This window comes from Emiliania huxleyi (assembly GCF_000372725.1).
Source record: "Emiliania huxleyi CCMP1516 unplaced genomic scaffold EMIHUscaffold_3, whole genome shotgun sequence".
Lineage (NCBI taxonomy): Eukaryota > Haptophyta > Isochrysidales > Noelaerhabdaceae > Emiliania > Emiliania huxleyi.
Window position 1 is genome coordinate 1,873,318 of NW_005199770.1, and position 19,479 is coordinate 1,892,796.

Here is a 19,479-nt window from a genome sequence, read left to right on the forward strand (position 1 = left end):
TTTCACAGCCTCACGAGAGTAACCTCCGTTCGTTCCCAGCCCACGGCCCGCACCACCCAGCTGGCTACCCCATCGCCCGGCACACCACCCAAAGCGAGCTCGACAAAGCGAGCTCGACTGTCCCACACCGCCCGTCAAAGCGTGCTCCGCATCCGCCCATCTGCGCTCGCCCTGCTGTTGTTGTGCCGCGACGCCGCATCCGACATCAACCTCGGCCACGTCGAGTCTCGAGTCCCAAACAGGCTTCGCGGCGCCGCTTTTGACAACGAAATCCTCACGGCACAGCCGCCGCCGGCCGCACCCTTGGCTCTGAGCTCCTCCTGCGCCGCAATCTTCTTTCGCCACCTCGAGAAGACGGGCGGGCAATCCATCGAGGCGCTGCTGGTACAGGCCGGGTACGAGAAGGTCGAGTCGATCCGCTTCGAGCCCAGCCTGCTCCTGAACGACTCGTACGCCACTGCGCACCCGCGGCTTCTCGTCCACTACCACTCGCCCTTCGAGGCCCACGCGCCCGCGTTCCTCGGCCTGCTGCGCTCGCCCGTCCTGTCGGCGGCACGCGCGGCGCAGGCGCGAAGAGGCTGCCTCCTGCTCACGCTGACGGTTCTGCGTGACCCGGCCTCGCACTACCCGAGCGCCTTCGAGTGCTTCCTGACGCGGAGCGACCTGGTCGTCACTTGGCATGTCCACGACATGTCCCTGACATGCCACTCAGGTATTTCGACGCCGGACGCGCCCTGGTCGGCACCAGGCCGATCCTCGCGCACGCCCCCACCGGCCTGACGCTGCTGCAGTACGCGAGGCGCGAGTTTGAGATGCAGCTCCGGCTGCTGCTGCTGCCTCTCACACTGCGGCGCGCCCCGCGCTTCCGGAGGCGCTGCAGTGCACGAAGGGACGCACCGTGTGCGCCCTCGACCGTGAAGCTGGCCGACTCCCGCGCCTTCTTCGCCAACGCGTCGAGAGCGGCGGAGCTCGCCAACGCCGTGCTCTCGCGCGTCGACGTGGTCGGCGTGGCGAGCCGCTTCGACGTCGATGACTGGACTGGCGAGTTCATGCACCGCTGTTGTGTATAGGTGAGGGTCCCCACTGCTGCCCCTCTGACTATTGCACTTTTGTCTGTGTGGCGATGCCTTTCCCTGAGAACGCACACACCGCCTCGTGTGTAATGCCCCCTGTGTTCCGCGAGTGCGTGTGCCCCGTCTTCCATGCTAGGACGTGTGTAACACTGACTGACTGTTGCGTCTCAGGTCGGCGTGACGAGCCACCTCGACGAGCTGCAGGCGAAACTGCTGTTAGACTGTCCTCATCCTCACACTCCTCATTCAGATCATCGTCTCTCTCTCTCTCTCTCTCTCTCTCTCTCTCTCTCTCTCTCTTTCTCTCTCTCTCTCTCTCTCTCTCTCTCTCTCTCTCTCTCTCTCTCTCTCTCTCTCTCTCTCTCTCTCTCGCTCGCTCGCTCGCTCGCTCGCTCGCTCGCTCGCTCGCTCGCCTTGTTCTATGAGACCATCATCACTACCTTGTTCTGTGAGCGTGTGTCAGCGGGAAGCTCTCGTACCCCAACTCCTCCCGGCCTTGCCTGACGGCACCGTACGCTTGTGTAAGCTTTCTCCTCGACGAGCTGCAGGCCGCTCTGCTGCGGCTGCTCCGCCTGCGGCATCGGCGCGGCAAGCCTCTGCGCCCAGTGCATGCGAATCGCGCCGCCGAGCCGACGAGCAGGGCCGAGGTGGAGCGGCGGGCGGCCGCGGCGATCCAAAACACGCTCGACGAGAGGCGCGGCGTCGGCCGCGCCTGCCCCTCCTCGACGTGTCCACGACACGTCCCTGGCGTCTCCCACAGGCGGCTGGTCGCCGCGGCGCACGCGCTCTACCGGAGCAATGCGAGCAGCGAGGCCGTCGGCCGCGTCTGGCGGCAGGCGCGTGTGATCTCGAGCAATCTCGGGCGACCTCGGGCGACCTCGTGAGAGCTCGGGCGAGAGTACAGACTCCAGGGCGAGAGTACAGACTCCATTTGCTCCACCGACCCGAGGTCTCACGCAATCTCGCGGCAGGCGCGCCGTGCGATTGACTCTGGCCACCACCTGCGCGACGCCGCCTACTCCGCCGCCAAGGCCGCATTCTACGCCGACCTGCGCCAGAACGAGACGGAGGCGGTGCAACAGTGCGGTGATCCGGGGGACGGGGCGGCGGACGCCGCCGCGGCGCGCGACTGTCGATTGCGACACGTGCGCGCGGCGCTGAGCGCGCAGGCGCCGGCATCTCAGCTCGTCTATGAGCACTGGAGGCGGCGATGGGAGGGCCCATCAAACCCCCTGCGGAGCATGCTCCGGCCTGCGGAGCGGCGCGTTGAGGGCGTCCCGACCAGCGCGTAGAGGGTAGAGCCGTAGCAGGCTCTGAATTCGCCCGGCTGGGCGCGACACCGGTGGCAGTGCCACCCAGGAGTGGTCGGGCGGTCTCCCGTCATGAGAGAGCCACCATGTGATCCGTATGATGCTTCCTGACAACCGCCTCAGTCAACTTTCGTCACAGTTCCCGCTCTGAGAGGAGCTGCGGGTCAGTTCGACAGCTGGAGCTGTGTCGCCGGCGTGCGGCGGCCTGCCTCCGGAGGTGTGCCTCTGAGGTGGACATTTCTTGGTCACCGTGAGAGAACGCGTTCGAATTTTCACTCCGGAACTTCAACTCCGCACGCGCACCGGCCAGGGCTACAATAGTGCCAGTGAGGCGGAGGCGCGAGTCGGAAGGCCGCGACCGTCAAGTGTTTTCGTCATTTTCCTACTTTTTGTGAACCTCCAGCCACGTAAGTAAGTCCGGTTAGCCGGGTAAAGCCGTAAGTGCGTGCGCTCGCTAGAGCGTATCTCTCTACGGCTTTAGTCACCCGCACCGATGAAGATGCGCGCGCGTTCCTATTGCTTGGATGGAAAATGTCTTCGAGATGGCGCAAGCACTTCCTCCCATAGACCGGAGCCTACGCGTTCTCTCTGTTCGTGGTGCGCTCTTTTGGTCCGCGCGGCCCGGGCCAGATCCCATCAGGCAAGAAGATCACGCAAACGCTGTCCTTGCCTCTGAACAGCTGCGTCGCCCGGGTGCGCCTGCATAGCCCCTACCGCCGCCTCGATCGCGCCCACAGTCACAGCTCGCTGCCTCCGCGCCCGCGCTGCGGCGTCGGTGCCAGAGCACACGTTGCCCAGCGCCCGGCAGCCATAATCCTGCACACCCGCCATCTGCGGGTGCGCCTGCAGCGCCGCCACGATCGCCTCGATCGCGCCCGCGTCTGCAGCGCGCTGCTTGCGTGCGAGCCCTGCGGCGTCGGTGCCGACACACACGTTGACCATCGCCGAGCAGCCAAACTGCTGCACGCCCGCCACTAGCGGGTGCGCCTGTAGCGCCGCCACGATCGCCTCAATGCCGCCCACGTTTGCTGCGCGCTGCTTGCGTGCAGGCGCTGCGGCGTCGGTGCCGAGACACACGTTGCCCAGTGCGCAGCAGCCATTCAGCTGCACAACCGCCACCTGCGGGTGCGCCTGCAGCGCCGCCACAGCCACCTCGATGCCGCCCGCGTCTGTTGCGCGCTGCTTGCGTGCGAGCCCTGCGGCGTCGCTGCCGAAGCACACGCTGCCCATCGCCATGCAGCCACCCAGCTGCACGCCCGCCACCTGCGGGTGCGCCTGCAGCGCCGCCACGATCGCCTCGAGCGCGCCTGCCTCCGCCGCGGGTTGCTTGTTCTGCGCCTCTTGGCACAGATTGACCAACCGCCTGCAAGCCGCAAGCGCGACGCGACTGACCGACCCGTGCGCCCGCAGCGCCGCCACCGCTGCCGCCACGTCCATCGCCAGCACCTCCGCGTCGCTCGGTGGCGCAGCGGCGGGGACATGAGCAGCAGAGCCGCTGCCACTGCCGCCGCCGCCACCGCCGCCGCCGCTCGGCGCAGCGTGGCGCTGCCGCTTGGGTGCCGGGCCAGCGCTCGCACTCCCCTCGGTCGAGTTCTTGCGCACGGACGTCACCACCTCGGCCCCCATCTCCATCTCGACCTCGATCACGTACGCCGGGTACATCTGGCGCGACTCGTACACCACGTGTATGAAGGAGGCGTCGCACCCGTTCTCACCTCCGCCGGAGACGAAGGGGCGGTGCGGCCCGCCGCGCACGCTGTCGTAGAGGAGTCGGGGAGGGCCCTCGACGCGCACGTCCGGCATGCGCATCGCCCTCGTCTCCGCGCTGATGCGCTGCCCCATCTCCTGCTGTGAGCCGAGGGCAGCCTTCACGATGAGCAGCTGCACGCGGCTCCCGCCCGAGCCGGAGATGCGGTGCGCGTACCGGCCGCCGATCGGGTACGACGGGTCCTCCGCCAGGTAGATGCCCTGGCCGTAAAAGCCGCCGTTCGAGAAGCGCGGGTCGAGCCCGTTCTGATGCGCGAGCACATCCTCCGCCGCCCGCTCCGCCGTGCCGTGGAAGAGGAGCATCTCGTTGACGTCGCCGCCAGCGCAGATGTGGACGAGTGATTTGTCGCGATAGTCAGCGTACTCGCGCCACAACTTCTTGTTCTGCACGCGCTGCACGCGGCTCAGCCTTGCGCTCGGGCAGCTCCGCGCCAGCAGCGTCTTGATGAGGAGCGCCTCGTTGCTCTGCATCGAGAGCGGGACGAGCTTCGACTCGGTCGGGCCGCCGTCCCCGCCGCCGGCGCCCCACTCGTCGGGGAACGTCATCGGCAACGGGCGCGAGAGGGGAGGGGGCGCAGGGGAGGGGGCGCAGCCTGCGGAATTCTTTTCTGGAGAGCTCGGCGGGAATTCATTTATCTGTAGTGGAAGAAACACGCGCGGAAGTTTCTCGGCCTAACCCCGCCGCTCTCGCGGCCGACTTGCGGCGTGGGGTTGCTGCTCAGGTCGTCGCTAACACTGCCGAACCACGCTTACGCCACGTCCACAAATGCTGGCTCGGCGCACCGTCGTCTGGCGGCTGGCAGCAGCCGCTGGGCCTCGATGCCGCGCGCACAGCAGCACGCGGCTGAGCGTGGACGCGTCGCTCGCCGTCATGGGCCTGAGCCATGGCGCATCGCCAACCGCGGTCAAGCTGCGCTTCTACGAGCTGGCGAAGCTCACCCACCCTGACGCCGTGCGGGACGCGCCTCCTACGGCGGGCCAGCCCACATTCGTCGAGGTGCTCTCGGCCTTCGAAGTGCTCGTGGCGGAGGAGGCGGCGGCGGCGGCCAGTGCGGGCGCAACTGCGCCGAACGCCGCGGCGCGGGGCGGCGCCGGTCCGGCGCGCCGCACGAGCCGGGCGGCCGCGGCGCGTCGCAAGAAGACGCTGTCCGAGGTGCTGTGCGAGCGCCTCGAGGAGGAGCCGTCGGCGGCGATGGCGGTCTGGACGGACCTCAAGCAGCGAGAGCTGCCCCTCAACGAGGGGACGATGGACCTGCTCTTCCGCGCGTGCGCCCGCTCGGGCGGGGGGCTGCCCGCCGCCGCCGCGGGTGATGTCCGGGACACGTCCTGTGACATGTCGACACCTCCCACAGGTGGACTGCCCGCCGCCGAGGTGGTGATGCGGGAGGCTGTCGGCCTGCTGACGCCGAGTGTGCGCGCGGCGGCCCTCGTTTTTCTAGATGCGGAGGACAGACCCGTGTATTCCGACCAGCGCAGTCGCGCACGCGTACGCTGCTGAGTGTTCGGCAGCGTCCGCTCTTTCCCTAGCCCTCGTACTCACGCGGTGCTCCGAGGATACACTGCACGAGACCGTCTTCGCACCCGGCCCGGGTGTCGTGACGCAGGCCCTCGTCTCGCTGATCAAGTGGTGCAAAGAGGACAAGTCTTCGTTCGAGAAGATAATGAATCTCGTCGACGAGGCGGAGCGTACGCCCGAGGAGATGGAGTACATGTCGTACGCGAACTTTCTGTATAGTGGGGTGGACGGGTACTCGAAGTGATTGCGGTGTTTACGCTCCAAAGAGAATTGTAAGTGTATTCAAACTGCCCAGAGGGCCAGACACCAGTGATCCGTGATCGACCCCTTGTGGCCTTCGGGGTTCTAATCATTGATCTCTGAGACACAGCCGAGGCAGTTCCTCCAACTCTTCGACGCTCAACAAAGACGCGTGCGGCGACGCCGCACGAGTGCCTGCGATGCTCAAGGTTCACAGCCCTGAGAGGAAGAAGCGGGGCGACTGCACAGATACGGCTTTATCGGGTTCGTTGATGCGTATCGACGAGATTATCTTGCGCAGCAGCTCGGCATCGAGGCTGGCATACGAGCTCGCTCAACCACGGGATTGGCCTGCGCCATATGTGAGTTGGCGTATACTCGCATAATGTGGGTAAACGAAAGTAGCGTGTACGCTACTATGAATGAAGACGCCGAAAAAGGCGGCGGAGTCAGTCCGCCCGAGCCAGCCAGCTGCCGGCTCGCACGGCAGCCTCTTCCTCTCGACCAGCCTCAACTTCCATACAGTCAACATTTTGTCGCTGCGTGCTCGTGGTGAGCTGTGGCGGCGGTCGAAGTTCGCCCAGGTTCGGTGACGAGCGCCAGACGATAGTAGTGTCTCTGTTCGCCCTGTGCATGTCAGGCCAGGCTGCAGCAGGGCACTACCATCGTGCTGCCCTGAGGGCAGCCTGACTTTGCCCACTATGCACAGTCGCCAGAGCACCACCAACGCCCGGCATCGTGTCACGGCGAGCTCCTTCTGCGCCCGCTCGCGAGGCTCTCGCGCTGGCACACTTTGGCCATCTGCTGCTCGCGTTCGGCGAGCTCATCTCCGCACTCCTGCCACGGTGCCGTCACCACACCTTCTGGCCGGCCTGAGCCGCGCGGGGTCGCCGGCGGGGGCAACGCGTCGACCTCTCTCTCTCTGGTGCACCACGGGCCGCGACGGCTGCTGGCAGCAGGCACGAAGAGGCAGTGTGCCGGCACAGTCGAGCCGGAGCATCGGGTTCTTGATGCTTATGGGGTCAAGTCTGACCTTATGCGGCCTAATATGCAATAATAATGCTATGCTCTCACCCAGTCTTTTGAGATATGATCCCTCAAAGTCGAACTTTCGTTTACTGGTGACCATAGTAGCGTCTGTCCTGTTTTGCGTTTCTTCAAACGAATACACTTTAAAGTCTCAACAATCACTAAGCTGCTTATGTGGCACCGCAGAGGCTCCCTTGGGGATGCCTTGCTTATGTGGCACCGCAGAGGCTCCCTTGGGGATGCCTGAGGCCACCCCAACCACTCACTAAGCCGTACGTGGACGAATTTAAATCTACTTTTTTCGTTTACCCACATTAGGCGAGTAGGTAAAACCCCGGACGAATGAAAAAAACGAATGGAAAGAATTTGAAAAATCTCATGCAGCAGAGCCGAGCCGCAAGAGTGGCATCACTTGTTTGCCAACAACAACCCAAACCGAGGGATAACTAGGACGTGCCTCCCCGTGTCTGTAGCCTGGCGTTTGTGCCCCGTTTGTGCCGCGTCCCGTGCCCCCGAGTTCATTTTATTATTTAACCGAGGGATAGTGTCTCTTGAGCACTTGAGCACTGGATAGGGCCGATTCCGCGTGGTACGGGACCCCTCGATCGTCTCGCCCTCCCTCACTGGTATGTTCATTGGGGGGGGTCATAACAAACACGGTACAGGATCGAGGTGCACGCTGCCGAAGCAGTGTCGTCCCCCCTCTCCCCGACGGCGATGGCGGTGTGACCGATCGAGCTACAAGAGGAGCTTGGTCAGCAGGATCCGGGATAGTCTGATGCACTACCTCACTGGGCCTGAGATCACCGAGACGCACCCGTCACCGTCTCGGATTCATGTGGGATCGAACCACTCCGGGATGGGCAAGCCCATCGTTCTCATTGAGAGCTGTGCCTTCCTATCACCTTGTTAATTGTCAAAATTCCTGTTGTGCAAGAGGGGAGGGGGCTCTGACGGAGTGCGTGGCGGGAGAGGGCAGGGAGTGGGCGCGGGGGAGGGGGGGGGGGGGGCTCAGCCGTGCAAAAAGCATCAACTAATAATAGTAAGGAAGACATGTTGCCCGGCCGTTCAAGAAGTCCGTCTCGATTTTCGTTTTTTTTCCCCACAGACCACTCGGGCAACTTTTACGAAAGGCAAAGTTTTACTTGACCACTCGGGCAGATTCGATTGCATTTTACCACTCGGGCAAACTCGATGAAACGGGCGGACGGAAACGCGTTTGCGACGGCTCGCCGGAGAGCATGCATGGAGCGGCCGGTGCGCCGCCGCAGCTCACCGATGGAGCCTGCGTCGCGGCTCAATCCATTGGCGTAGCAGCACCGCGACACACTCTCCAAGCACGGCCTCTGGCGTTGCGATTGCACAGAGAGCGAGCAATAGGCGCCAAAAGCACAGATCTGTGTGCAGTGGATTTCCATGTAGGTCGCGCCCGGCGAGCGGACAACCGCGGGTCTCGGATGCTCTCCCGGACGCGAGCCCATCGTGCGAGTGGCGGACCCGGAGGCGGCCGGCCCAGCTCACCCCCAGAGAGGCCATGGCCAGGGTCAGGCATAGAAGGGGGGGTGTTTTTCCGTCCGTCTGGTGTTCTTCGTTATAAAGGTCACGACTCGCTGACGGTGTGTTCGAATAAAATATAGGCGGCTCCCGTGCTGCACAATTACATGCACATGCACATGCACATGCACATGCACATGCACCTGTTAGTGCCAGTGCGCGCCAGGGAAAAGGTGTAGGCGTAAAACAGGATGTGCAACCACCCAACTGCCACGTACTCGAGTACTTGCGCGGCAAAGGAGCACAACGCACGTCCAATCTCTATACCGGCACGCCAGCGCTCTATATTGCGATTATGCTGGCAAACGTCCTGGACAAGCCCAAGACGGCGACGACTCCCTCGAAGGTGGACATTGAGAGCCGTGGCTCTGACCGCACTACCCGCGCGGGGTGCTCGTGCTGCTCAAGGAAGCGAGCGCCCGCGGGGCAGGCATGCTCTGTACCGTCTGCAACAAAAGAGGAGGAGAGGGATACGACGACAACGGGCGAATGCTACCTCTGCTACGACTCAAAGCGCGGCGATCCTGAGCCGCTCGTGCGCGGCGTCTGCGCCTGCAAGCACACGGCCATGCACCTCGCTTGCCAGCGCAGGATGATTGAGATGGCCGAGGAGGCCGGCAAGCCGAACCCGATGCAGTGCTCGGTGTGTCAAGTGAAGTTCTCTAACGCGGAGGTCGCCGTGGGGCGCCTCAGGCTCACACGCCCAGGTGCAATCTCTCTCCTTCTTGTTGCCGGATTCCTGGTTCTTCTCGTGTGCATCATTGCGGCGCTCTGGCCAAGGGAGAGGGAGGGCGAGGGGTGGTGGGATCGAGCGACGGGCAGCACTGAGGACGCGCCGTCCCACGGGGCGGACCCGCTGCTCAACTTCTTCGCCCTGCTCACTCTCCGACTCACCCTCATTGGCGCATGCGGAATCGGCCTTTGGGCTGTCATGACGTGGCTGGCGATGTCCCTGTCCTCGGGCACGTTTGGCGAGGCGCGGCAGCGGCCCGACGCCGCCGGTCTCGGCCTCTTCCTGCAGCCTACGTTTTATAGGGCGCGGGAGACCCGCGTCTGGCAGCCCGCGGCCGCATAAAGCCGCTCGTGCTGGGCGCCGTGGGACCTCGTGGTGGTGGTCTCTGTTGCGCGCTACGCGCTCTCTGAAAATTAGCTCTCCGTGACTCGCTGCGTTGCTTGTTCCGTGTTTAAATCCCTCTCACGTGGTGGCGGCCTGTCGTGCGAGCGGGAACCTTCCGTTTTCACTTTCTCTGTCTTAGTTTCATTGTTCCCCGTGTTGATTACATTTGTGTGCGCAACACGTCAGGGGCATCACAGAGACGCTCCCTTTGTTCTCGCCTCATGAAGTCGGAGGGTCGTCGGGGGACTTCGTGAACTGAAGCAACCCAACCAATTTTCATAAAGGGAGTGGCCTCTGCATCAGACTGCAGTCCGTCCCTCCTGAGAGCTGAGTTGAGTGATCAGTGAATTCTCTGGTAGAACGGGTACGAGATGTATATGTAGGGAGTATTCGCAAAGAGGAGCCCCGCGCACGCACGACTCCGCAGGAGAAACCCCTCCCGCCCGTGCTTGCGCAGCGCAGCCTCCTCTCACAGAAAGACTGCGGCCGCCAGCAACTGAGCGTCTCGCTGGCGGACGGGGAGAACACAACGAAGGGACGTCCGAAACGCACAAGAAGGGACGCACGCACGTGTCCATCACCGGGATGAGATCGGGAGATTACACACATCTGCCGAATTCTCCCGCTGGCATAGTTGTTTGTCGCCGATCTGCAGCGGTTAGACGCCTCTCGCGGTAGCCGCCCATCGGAGCGCCGCCTCGCCGGGGTCTCGGCTCTGACGAGCCATGCTAGCTCCGGCCCCGCAGCCCCGCCCAGCCGCCCTTAGTTCGTCCCCTCAGTAGAGAGGACTAATCCTGGGGGAAGCAACCGACTGAGAAGACAGGCTCTGAGCGGATAGAGGTGTGAAGGCGAATACAGTCCGACCAACGACTGGGACACAACGCGGTCTGGGTGGACGCAAGACGGGCGGTGACGATCACACAGCGTCCACCAAGTAGACTCCAAATTTACACCCACACAAAACTCTCTGTCATCCGCACGACACCGGCCAGGCAAGCGTCTGTGCCGGGAACCTGCGCGCGCTAGCTAGGTAGATATGGACCTAGATTCTCTTCCGTGCCTGCACACCTGCCGGGCAATACACGTCACGAGGCTAATCGGGGAGCGGGGAGCCACCGCCAGCGAGCCGCGAGCCTTGCGAGTAGCTAGCCACCGTGTTGCGCGTCGCCCCGCGGGCGCGATCGCCCTCAGTCACCCGCCTAAGCTGAAAGGCTCTGTGGCCTCACATTGCCAGTTTCAGCGTGTACACCGCCAGGCCGAGCGCGGCGAAGAAGAATCCGTCAAAGGCCATCGTGCGCGGTTCGGAGCCGCTGATCGGCCAGGTCAGGAAGAGGAGGGTGTGGAGCACGCGGCTGTACGTGGCGATGATCGCGAGCGTCTTCACGAGCTCCGTCTCGTCCTCAGCCAGCACCACTCCCTTCTTGCTAACCTCGCCCGGGCTGGCGACCGCCATCGCCGCAAACATTAGGCCGATTAGGAAGGGCTCAAATTCCTTGTTATTGTTGACGCAGCGCTCGATGCGCTCGACGGCGGATGACCCGGCCAGCGCGGGCGCCCACTCGTATGCGATCAAGGGTGGCTTGAACAGCTGCAGAAGCACGTTTGCACTCTCCGTCTTGTTGGCGAATCCTTTCTCACCCGTCGCCAGTCGGGCACGCACGGCGAGCAGGCCGAGCACAAACGCCTTGATGGTGAGGACGACAGTGCAAACGGCCACGACCTGTGGCAGCGACTTGGTAGTACCTTGCTGCGCGACGCCGTAGATCGAGCCGTAAATCGCAATGGCCCAAGCCAGCAGCGACATCATTAGCCGGCGCTTGGGCGATGGGGTTGAGTGCGAGGCGTGATCCGAGGATCTCGCCCGGCTCTGCACCCGAGGGTTTTACCAAGCTGCCAACCCACTCCGGGCCCTGGGTTGGTTGGGTGGTCCCCCACTCTGCGCACTCCAGGCCTCCAGATGTTGGTTGGTTGGTCCCGCACTCTCCGCACACATATTGTCTATTACACACATAACCACAAACCAGACAGCCCCTGCCCCCTCCCGACGGGGACGCCACCACCCTCGCCCAGGCAGGGATCTACTCGAGTACAATGCTGTCTTAAGGTCCGACAGGTTCGGCACCGGGCACCGCCTCGGTATACAAAATGCGCCTGCGGGCGGACCCTTACAGATCACAGATCATTACACACATAACCGTTTTTACACAGCCTTGTCCTTATACGTGGCAAGCACCGAGGCAATTGCTGCCTTCGCTGTTGCCTTAGCCCTCTCGGCAATGGGGTCGTGAGCCGCCGTCACCGCAAGCGCAGCGCGCACGAACCGCCACGGGCTGCCGCGAGGCCCGGCGCGCGGTAGGCCGATCACTGAGGCAGTCGTTGCGTCCAGTGCGCAGTGGTGCGCCAGGTCCGATGAGGTCGCAAAGCACGGGCATCGTGGGCGCCCAGCCTTAGGTCACTCGCAGATCTCGCGGCCCGCGCGACACTCTCGCAGATCTCGCGGCCAGCGGACACTTCCGAGAGATTTCTTCGTGCTTTCACAGGGGGGGGGGGGGGGCTGGTTGGCTGGTCCCGCACTTCGCGCACTCGGGCCCGGAAACAGTTGGTTGGTTGGTGTGGTCTTTTGCGCACTGTGCGTGAATAGGGTTGGCAGCTTGGTAAAACCCTCGGGTGCTGTGATCTGTGATCTGTGAGGGTCCGCCCGCCCGGCTCTGCTGAGGGGAGGGGAAGGTCGACTGGGCCGGTCGCTCGACCCGATTCTACTCTACTATCAGTCTTACCATTCATGGACAATACTATCAGTCTTACCATTCATGGACAATAGTGTCTGTCTTTTTAGCAATCAATACCAAACAAGTGTTTTGTTAGTGTCTGTGACGGCGGTGACATTCACACCGAGGTCAGTTCACAGCCGAGCAGCCGATCCTGACACGCTCCACTTAGGGTCCGTTTTGTGGACGAGGCTACGCCAATTCGACCAATTCGTTCGAACCACCTCGGCCGAGGCCGCTGCCGCGGCCCCCCCCCGCGCCTACGGGGCGCCCCGGGGCGCTCAGATGGCCCTCGCCGCCCCCGCCCCCCTCCCCGCCGCCGGCGCGGCGCCCCGATCGCGCGTCGTTATCACCGAAGAGCTCGGAGACGTTCTCGTGACGCCTGTCGGTCCCGGCGAGGCCATGTTGGGAGAGAGAGAGAATGTTGGTGAGAGCCGTGGCGGGTGCCGGCAAAAGCACCATGCTGGAGTTGCGGGCTCGGAGGAACCCCTCCCAGCAGTTCCTCTACTTGGCGTACAATGATTCGGTGGCGGAGGAGATGTCTCAGAGGTTTGCCGACCTGCCGAATGTCACCGTGCTGACACTGCATGCCCTTGCGTATGCCCACGACATCTTCCTTGGCCTGTCTTGCTTTCTTTCCTTTCCTGGAGAGATGGGCGACGCACGAACCCGAGAGAGATTGTCGAACCCGAGGCACAGCGCGCACCCCGCCCCGCTCGCAGGGTGCAATTCCACGTAAATTCTTTTTTGAGCGAGAACGCGCAAGCGCCGCGCGCGACCTTCATGAAGACCAGGCACGCCCCCGTCTCGGATGACGATGACGACGCTCCTCCCGAGGCGATCTCGCTCTCGAGCGGCAAGGCCGCCGCGCTCGAGCGCGCCGCCGCGTCGCGCGGCGCCGCTGGCAGCAGCAGCGCGCGGCAGCAGCAGCGTGCTGTGGCAGAGAGGGAGTCGCGGCTCATCGGGCAGGGGCTGCGCGACACGCTGCCCGCCGAGCTGCTGGCCGAGCTCCCGCCAGCGGCGCCGCTCGTCGCGCCGCAGAAAGCCGCCGCGGGCGGCGGCGGCGAGGCGCCCGCGGCGAGGCCGCGGAAGACGTGGCCGGCCGCCGCGGCCGCCAAGCAGCGGCGTGCGGCAGCGGCGGCGGCGCGGCGCTCCGCCGGGCTGGGCAAGCTGGTGCGCGAGGCTGGCAACGTCGAGTACTCGCTCCCGCCGCCGCCGGGCGCGCCGCGCGGCGCGGTGTCCGACAAGGTTCGCGCGTTTGCCGCCGAGGCGATGATGGGGCGCGGGCGGGTGAAACGCGCGCCCGCGGCGGGGATCGGCTCGCTCAAGCCGCACGGCGGGCGGCTGGGGCCCGGCTTCGCGCCGGCGCGCAACTTTGCCACCGCCGAGGCGCGCACCTCCCCGGCACAGTCTTGCGCCCCACTCCCCCTCTCCTGCCACGCGCCGCATCCACGCGCCCGCTCGTGACCCGCCTCCGCGACCCGCCCCCGCCTCGCCCCCGCCCCCTCAACCCCCCCTCCCCCTCAACCCCCCCTCCCTCCCTCCCCCCTCCCCTCCTCCCCCCTCCCTCCCTCCACCCTCCCACTATCCCCCCCCCCTCCCCCCCCCTTCCCCGCAGGCCGATCCAGAGCAGTCGTCTGGTCCAAGCAAGGCCAGTCGGCGCCGGAAGCGGCGCGCTCAGCCCGTGGTCATCTCAGCTACGCCGACGGCGCTCGAGCGGCGGGCGGCCAAGCTGATGCGCGGCTAGGTCTTTCTTGGCAGAGGGCCTCGTTTCATTGGTACGTAAGCGGCCGTGCGACCGCGTGTGCGAGATGACAGATGTATGTGTGTGTGGTGGTGGTGTGAGCGCGAGATAGAGAGTAAGCGAATTTTCGTCGCTCAAACAAACAAATAATCAGACCTCATTGAACATGTCGTCGTGCCATGCGCTTTGGCCGGCCAACTCCGGCGAGAAAGCCGCGCGCGGAGAGCGGAGACACCCACCTCGAGCTCCGCGAGGTGGTGTCTGGTTGACTGTGTGCTGTTCCCCGAGATCCGACGAGGTTGAGACGAGACTCGAGAGACGTCCGAGCGCGAGCCTCAGCCTGCGCTGGGCCTGGGGCGCGCGAGGCGGCAGGTGCGGCCCGCACTGGCGCGTGGCGGGAGAGGGCGCGCATCCGCCCGCATGAATACATCCTAGGTCCTAGCCCCCCGCCCCCCCGCGCGCTCAAACCCAGAGCGCCCCCGGAACGCATGAACAGCCAACGTACGGTACACAGCAAGCTCCCCCTGGCCCTACGCCCTGCGCGAACGTCGAGGCGCGAATGAGACCGTCGGCTCCCCGCTCCCTGGTGCCGCAAAGGAAGAGCAGCGAGAGAGCTCCTCCCTGCTCATCGGCTCTCGCCATCGACCGCCGATGCGCTGGCACCGCCAAAGGCAAGCAGCGATTTCACTGGACTCTGCAGACGCGAGAGGCGGGCACAGGGGTAAGCACAGGGCGCACGGCGGCCATGCCGCGCGGCGAGGCGTGACGGCCGGGGCTCTCACTAGGGCGGCTAGGGGTAGGGGGAAGGGCCTGGAGCGACATCGCGTCGAAGCGCGAGAATTTGAAGTGCGTCGCGTACGGGGAGTCCATCTCGTACATGGCGGCGGTCCCCTCGATCGCGCCCTCGGCCATCGCAGAGGTGGCAAAGCGTCCCGCGTGCGGGTAGCGGTCCACCTTGCCGTGCCGTGCGACCTGCCGGGGCCCGCGGAGGCTTTTCGTGCTGGGAGGGGCGGAGGAGGGGCGAGGGGGTTGTGACACGGGCGCGCGGGGAGGCCGACCGGCGAGGTGAAAGACTGGCCAAAGATGCCGTGAGGCAGGTAGCGCGCCGCATAGTCCCCCCAAACGTTGAAGCTCACGTCCACGCGATGCTCTGGCCCGGTCGTTGCGTACGTGCGGCCGCCGCGGGCGACGATGCTCCAGTTACCGGCCGCGATGTTGGCGGTCGCCATCTCGATGCTGATGGAAAGGTCGTCGCACGACCGGCGCCCGCCTCTGCCCAGTTTGAAAAAGTGGCCGCCGCAGAAGCCAGAGACCTGAGGCAGCCGCTCTTGGATGAGGACAGCGGGCGGCGGGGGCCGTGCTGGGCGTGGTGCGTGGCGCCCTTGCGCCTCCTGCGCGTGTGGCGACGTGCGCGCTGTGCGTGCATCTAGGCTCGAACGATGCGCCAGCCCCAGTTGTTTTCGGTGAGCTCCGTCGCCCAGTAGGAGAGGTTTGCCCACTTGCGCTTGTCGCCGCCGACTGACGCGACGAGGTGCATCTCGGTGAGGAAGGAGCCGTCGACCGTCAGCGTCGTACCGTCAGGCCGCCGCACCGGGAAGGTGGCGTCCTCCGTCTTGAGGTTCACCGACAGGCCGGGCGCCGAGAAGAAGTTGTAGAGGCGGCCGTTGCGCCCGCGAAAGTCGGCCAAGCCTCCGTGCGCCAGATGCAAGTGCGGGTCCTTGAGGACTACATTCCTCGGCGACGGCGGCGGCGAGGGGGGAGACGGCGGGAGGGAGGGAGGGAACGCCTGGAACAGGTCGTAGCTGTAGGCGCCACTGAACGGATTATAGCTTCCTCCGTCGACGTCAGTGTTATCGAGCACCGCTGCGGCGCTCCCAGTGTCCCGCACTGACGGAGACCCTGCACGGCCGTCAATCAACCCCCCCCCTGCACAGAGAGGGCCGTGCAGGCCGGCGGTCTCCGTGTCCCCGTAAAAGCTCATTCTGGGTAGATGGGACAGAGGGCGCGGTGGGGAACCGATAGGCGTCGATAAATACGTTGGGAATTTATCATTGGCCCGCAGGCTGAACGTACCCAGATAGATGGCGTATCCCTCAATGTTCCCATCTGCGCCATAGATTGCGTGGTCCTCGTCCATGGGGAAGACGGCATCCTCGGTGGTCTTGTATTGCATACAGAGCCCGTCGTAGCCCGGATAACTGAATTCAGAGTCTCCAGGCTTTACAGACGAATTCGAGCACTCTTCAAGTCTAGGCTTATTTCCGTCTTCAAAGTGCATGAAGTATTTTCCCTCGAATTGCTTTCTGCCATAGGACTTCCAGTATGGGTACCATTGAAACGTTGACGCATTCCACACCGGGTATCTCGCGCAGTTCTCCGGTTGACCCTCTACATCTATGTTGGTGGCGCACTCCAGCCTTATCAGGAGGGTGTGATTTTTATCAAGCGTCGCGTTCGTGACTTCACCCGTCGATATCAGCTCGATCCTGTTTACAAGGCCAAGCGCCCAATAGTACCGCTCCCCAGGACGGTATTCGTCCGGGTTGAGGTCCGAGGTGCAGTTGAAGTCCTTGCAGCCGCTTATTTTGACCTCGCCAGCTCCGGTGCAGTCGCGTGGATCGGGACCTATGGCGCCGACTCTCCCCCCCCCGGACATGCCTCGGCCGAGCGCTCCTGCAACGAGTTGCTCTTGCGTAGCAAACTTCACGAGTACGCAACTCTGGAGAGCAATGTCAGAACTCGTTGCCGATAGGACGCGACGACGCGCGTTCGTTCGAAACGCGTGTTGGTCTTGGCGGGGGGGCGGGCATCTCGGAAAGGGAGATTGTTGTTTATTAAAATGAACTCGGGGGCACGGGACGCGGCACAAACGGGGCACAAACGCCAGCCAGGCTACAAAGACGGGGAGGCACGTAGTTAGTGACGCAGGGGAGTCTAGGCGACGGCGTTGTTGTTTATTCGGTGTGTAAAAGTAAAATCTCTCTAAAAGTAAGAAGGAAATAAGGAGAACCAACGAACGACTGTCTGTCACTGGCTGGGACAACAGCGCGGAATGCGTGGACGGGGACGACGGTCACACTGTGGAGCCGCGACAGCAGATCCGACTCACAACACTCAGCCAACTGGCCTGCAGAACTGGAAGCTGGAAAAGAAATCGATCGAAGCCGGGATATCTTTAAACAAAAAGCGGCGGACAGCGCGCCGTGACCATCGCAATCGTGGTACCGCCATTGCAAGCACGGTGGGGCGGCTCAGGGCGCTGATTGTAAGCTCCACACGATGCTCGCCACATTCGTGCTGAGTGTTGAGGCGTCCTCCTGGTCGCTCGACTGTGCGCGCCTCGACGTGTTCGAGGAGGCGTCCTCCTGACCTCTTGCGCTGCAGAGAGCTCTCCGTTCGCTCGACGTGACACACGTGACCTCACTCTCGCAGGTGCACGCCGAGAGCGGCGAGGTCAACCGGTACAGCCGCTGCCTCTCGCGGACCACAACCGCGCTGGTGCCCGTCTTCGTTCAAGGAGACCAGCCTCACGCGCCAAAGCCTGCGGTGTGCGTTTCCGGCCCTGTGAGGTCTTGTCCCTCGCCAGACCCTCCTCTCGTGTCGCAGGTGCTCCAGCTGACCACGGCGAGCTTCTCCGAGCCTGAGCCGTGGCTTGCAGCCGGGAGCTACCACACACCACCTCAGCCCCACACCACGCCCCTCTCGGTGCAAAAGGCCCTGCCCCAGTCGTCCGATTCGGCAGAGCTTCCGTCGGTCGACACCCTCCTGCTCATCGTCCGAGTGATCATAAGGACCGCCGCCGGCGACTTGGATCCCGAGTGCGACGAGGCATGCGCCAGCGCGTATGTGACACCCGCAGCCTTTGCCGGAGCGTCAATCGTGTACCTATTCTCCCTCTGCTTGCGGTCGGCGTTGATGGCTTCTCTGTTGGCCTTGCAGGTGAGACGAGCGCGGTCACCAGCGTCGTGCAGCAGGAGGAGGCTGGAAGCGCCACAGGCTGCCCCGTCGATCGGCTCATGATGGACGCTGACCAGGCCCTACGCGATGAAAACTCACTCGAGCCGCTCCACGCGTCGCACCGGGTCTACTTACTGCCCGTCGACTTTGGCACCTCCTGCGCGTTTACCGCGCTGGCAAACACGGCCTGCGCCGGCGCCGGCTGCGTCGCCTTTCTGCGTGACGTCAGACCCAAAGGATGCCGACGGCAGCCACCCCTCTGCCACCTGCTCACGAGGAGGTCGTGTCGGCTCCAGGCTCGCTCCTCGTCGATGATGCTGGCCGCGCAGATCTGGGCCGTCGAGGCGGCCTCGCAGGTGGCCGAGCCAAGTCAGCCCGACGACCGCTTCGAGCCGCAAACAACGAGTTGCCGCCTCAAAGTCGCTGGTGCGCCGCCCCTGCCCGGCCGTGACACGCCCGCGTGTGCATGTCCCGTAGCAGCCGGCGGGGAGCCCGCGGCGTTTTCGGGGCGAGACGTCGACTCGCTGCTAGACGCCCTCTTGAGCCTGATCTCCGACCCGGCCCTCTCCAACCTGCTGAGTGTCGTCGTGCGTGCGCTCCTCACTCGACTTGCCACCCTGCCCCGCATGGCCTCCGAGCGCTTGGCGGAAAGTCTCGTCCTCGTGCCCGACCCTCTCGCGTTTGCCGCCGCAAACGCCTACCGCCACTGCGCCGGTGAAGTCGCCAAGCCCCTGCGCCAGTCACTACTTCCACGCCCGCCATAGGTCTCTGCACCTTGCGCGAACCCCTTGTCGTGGGAGCAGTGGGTCTACCTTCTCTCCGCCGCCAGCAACTTCGCGAGCGCCGCCCAGGCGGCCCCCAATCCTTAGACCGAGGCGGCGGGAGTAGGTCGCGTCTCACCCGCATGCCGCGCCTTCTTGGCAGGCGCAAGCGGAGGCAGAGCAGCAGACCTCCGACGCAAAGTTTTACGGCATCCTTGCGGCAGTCGGCCTCGCCTGCTTTGCCATCGGCTGGCTGGTCAGCAACGCCGCTCACAAGTGCGCTTCCCCTCCCGCCCCCCCTGGGGTTTCGGAAAGGATGGGGTATACCGGGTTCAGGGGCCCCAGCCGGCCTATCGCCCCGATCCCGCAATTGGGCGCCGGGGGTGCCCCCCCCCTGGTCTCCCCCCCCAGGAGTGTACTCCCCCCCCCCCCCCCCACACACCACCCACGCACGCACGCACGCACGCACACACACACACACACACACACACACACACACACACCACCACCACCACCACCACCACCACCCGACGAGCCGTGCCCCGCCTTCCTCCTGCAGGCAAGGAGCAAGAGGCTTGCCGCACCTCGTCCTACCAGCACCGCGCAGACCTCTAGAGCGACTTGCGAGCTCTCGGTCCCGCGC

At 64.4% G+C, this 19,479-nt stretch overlaps 4 protein-coding genes across 4 annotated transcripts; 2 read left to right on the forward strand and 2 right to left on the reverse strand.

The window, feature by feature from the left end:
• Positions 1 to 3,019: 3,019 nt before the first annotated feature.
• Positions 3,020 to 4,696, reverse strand: EMIHUDRAFT_95649 (hypothetical protein; the record flags this gene model as incomplete). The annotated part of the gene is made up of 1 exon (XM_005775437.1): positions 3,020 to 4,696. The coding sequence occupies one exon, from the start codon at positions 4,694 to 4,696 to the stop codon at positions 3,020 to 3,022; it is 1,677 nt and encodes a 558-aa protein (XP_005775494.1).
• Positions 4,697 to 4,916: 220 nt separating this feature from the next.
• EMIHUDRAFT_195614 (hypothetical protein) lies at positions 4,917 to 5,910 on the forward strand (the record flags this gene model as incomplete). Its single annotated transcript, XM_005775438.1, has 2 exons — positions 4,917 to 5,165; positions 5,755 to 5,910. The coding sequence occupies 2 exons, from the start codon at positions 4,917 to 4,919 to the stop codon at positions 5,908 to 5,910; spliced, it is 405 nt and encodes a 134-aa protein (XP_005775495.1).
• A 4,621-nt stretch (positions 5,911 to 10,531) lies between these two features.
• EMIHUDRAFT_447801 (hypothetical protein) lies at positions 10,532 to 11,410 on the reverse strand (the record flags this gene model as incomplete). The annotated part of the gene is made up of 1 exon (XM_005775439.1): positions 10,532 to 11,410. The coding sequence occupies one exon, from the start codon at positions 11,408 to 11,410 to the stop codon at positions 10,829 to 10,831; it is 582 nt and encodes a 193-aa protein (XP_005775496.1). The 3' UTR covers positions 10,532 to 10,828.
• A 5,987-nt stretch (positions 11,411 to 17,397) lies between these two features.
• On the forward strand, positions 17,398 to 19,451 carry EMIHUDRAFT_195620 (hypothetical protein; the record flags this gene model as incomplete). The annotated part of the gene is made up of 9 exons (XM_005775440.1): positions 17,398 to 17,463; positions 17,551 to 17,616; positions 17,725 to 18,057; positions 18,153 to 18,299; positions 18,372 to 18,444; positions 18,553 to 18,794; positions 19,000 to 19,112; positions 19,173 to 19,219; positions 19,396 to 19,451. 9 exons carry the CDS (start codon positions 17,398 to 17,400, stop codon positions 19,449 to 19,451), a joined length of 1,143 nt encoding a protein of 380 aa, XP_005775497.1.
• Between the last annotated feature and the right edge of the window lie 28 nt (positions 19,452 to 19,479).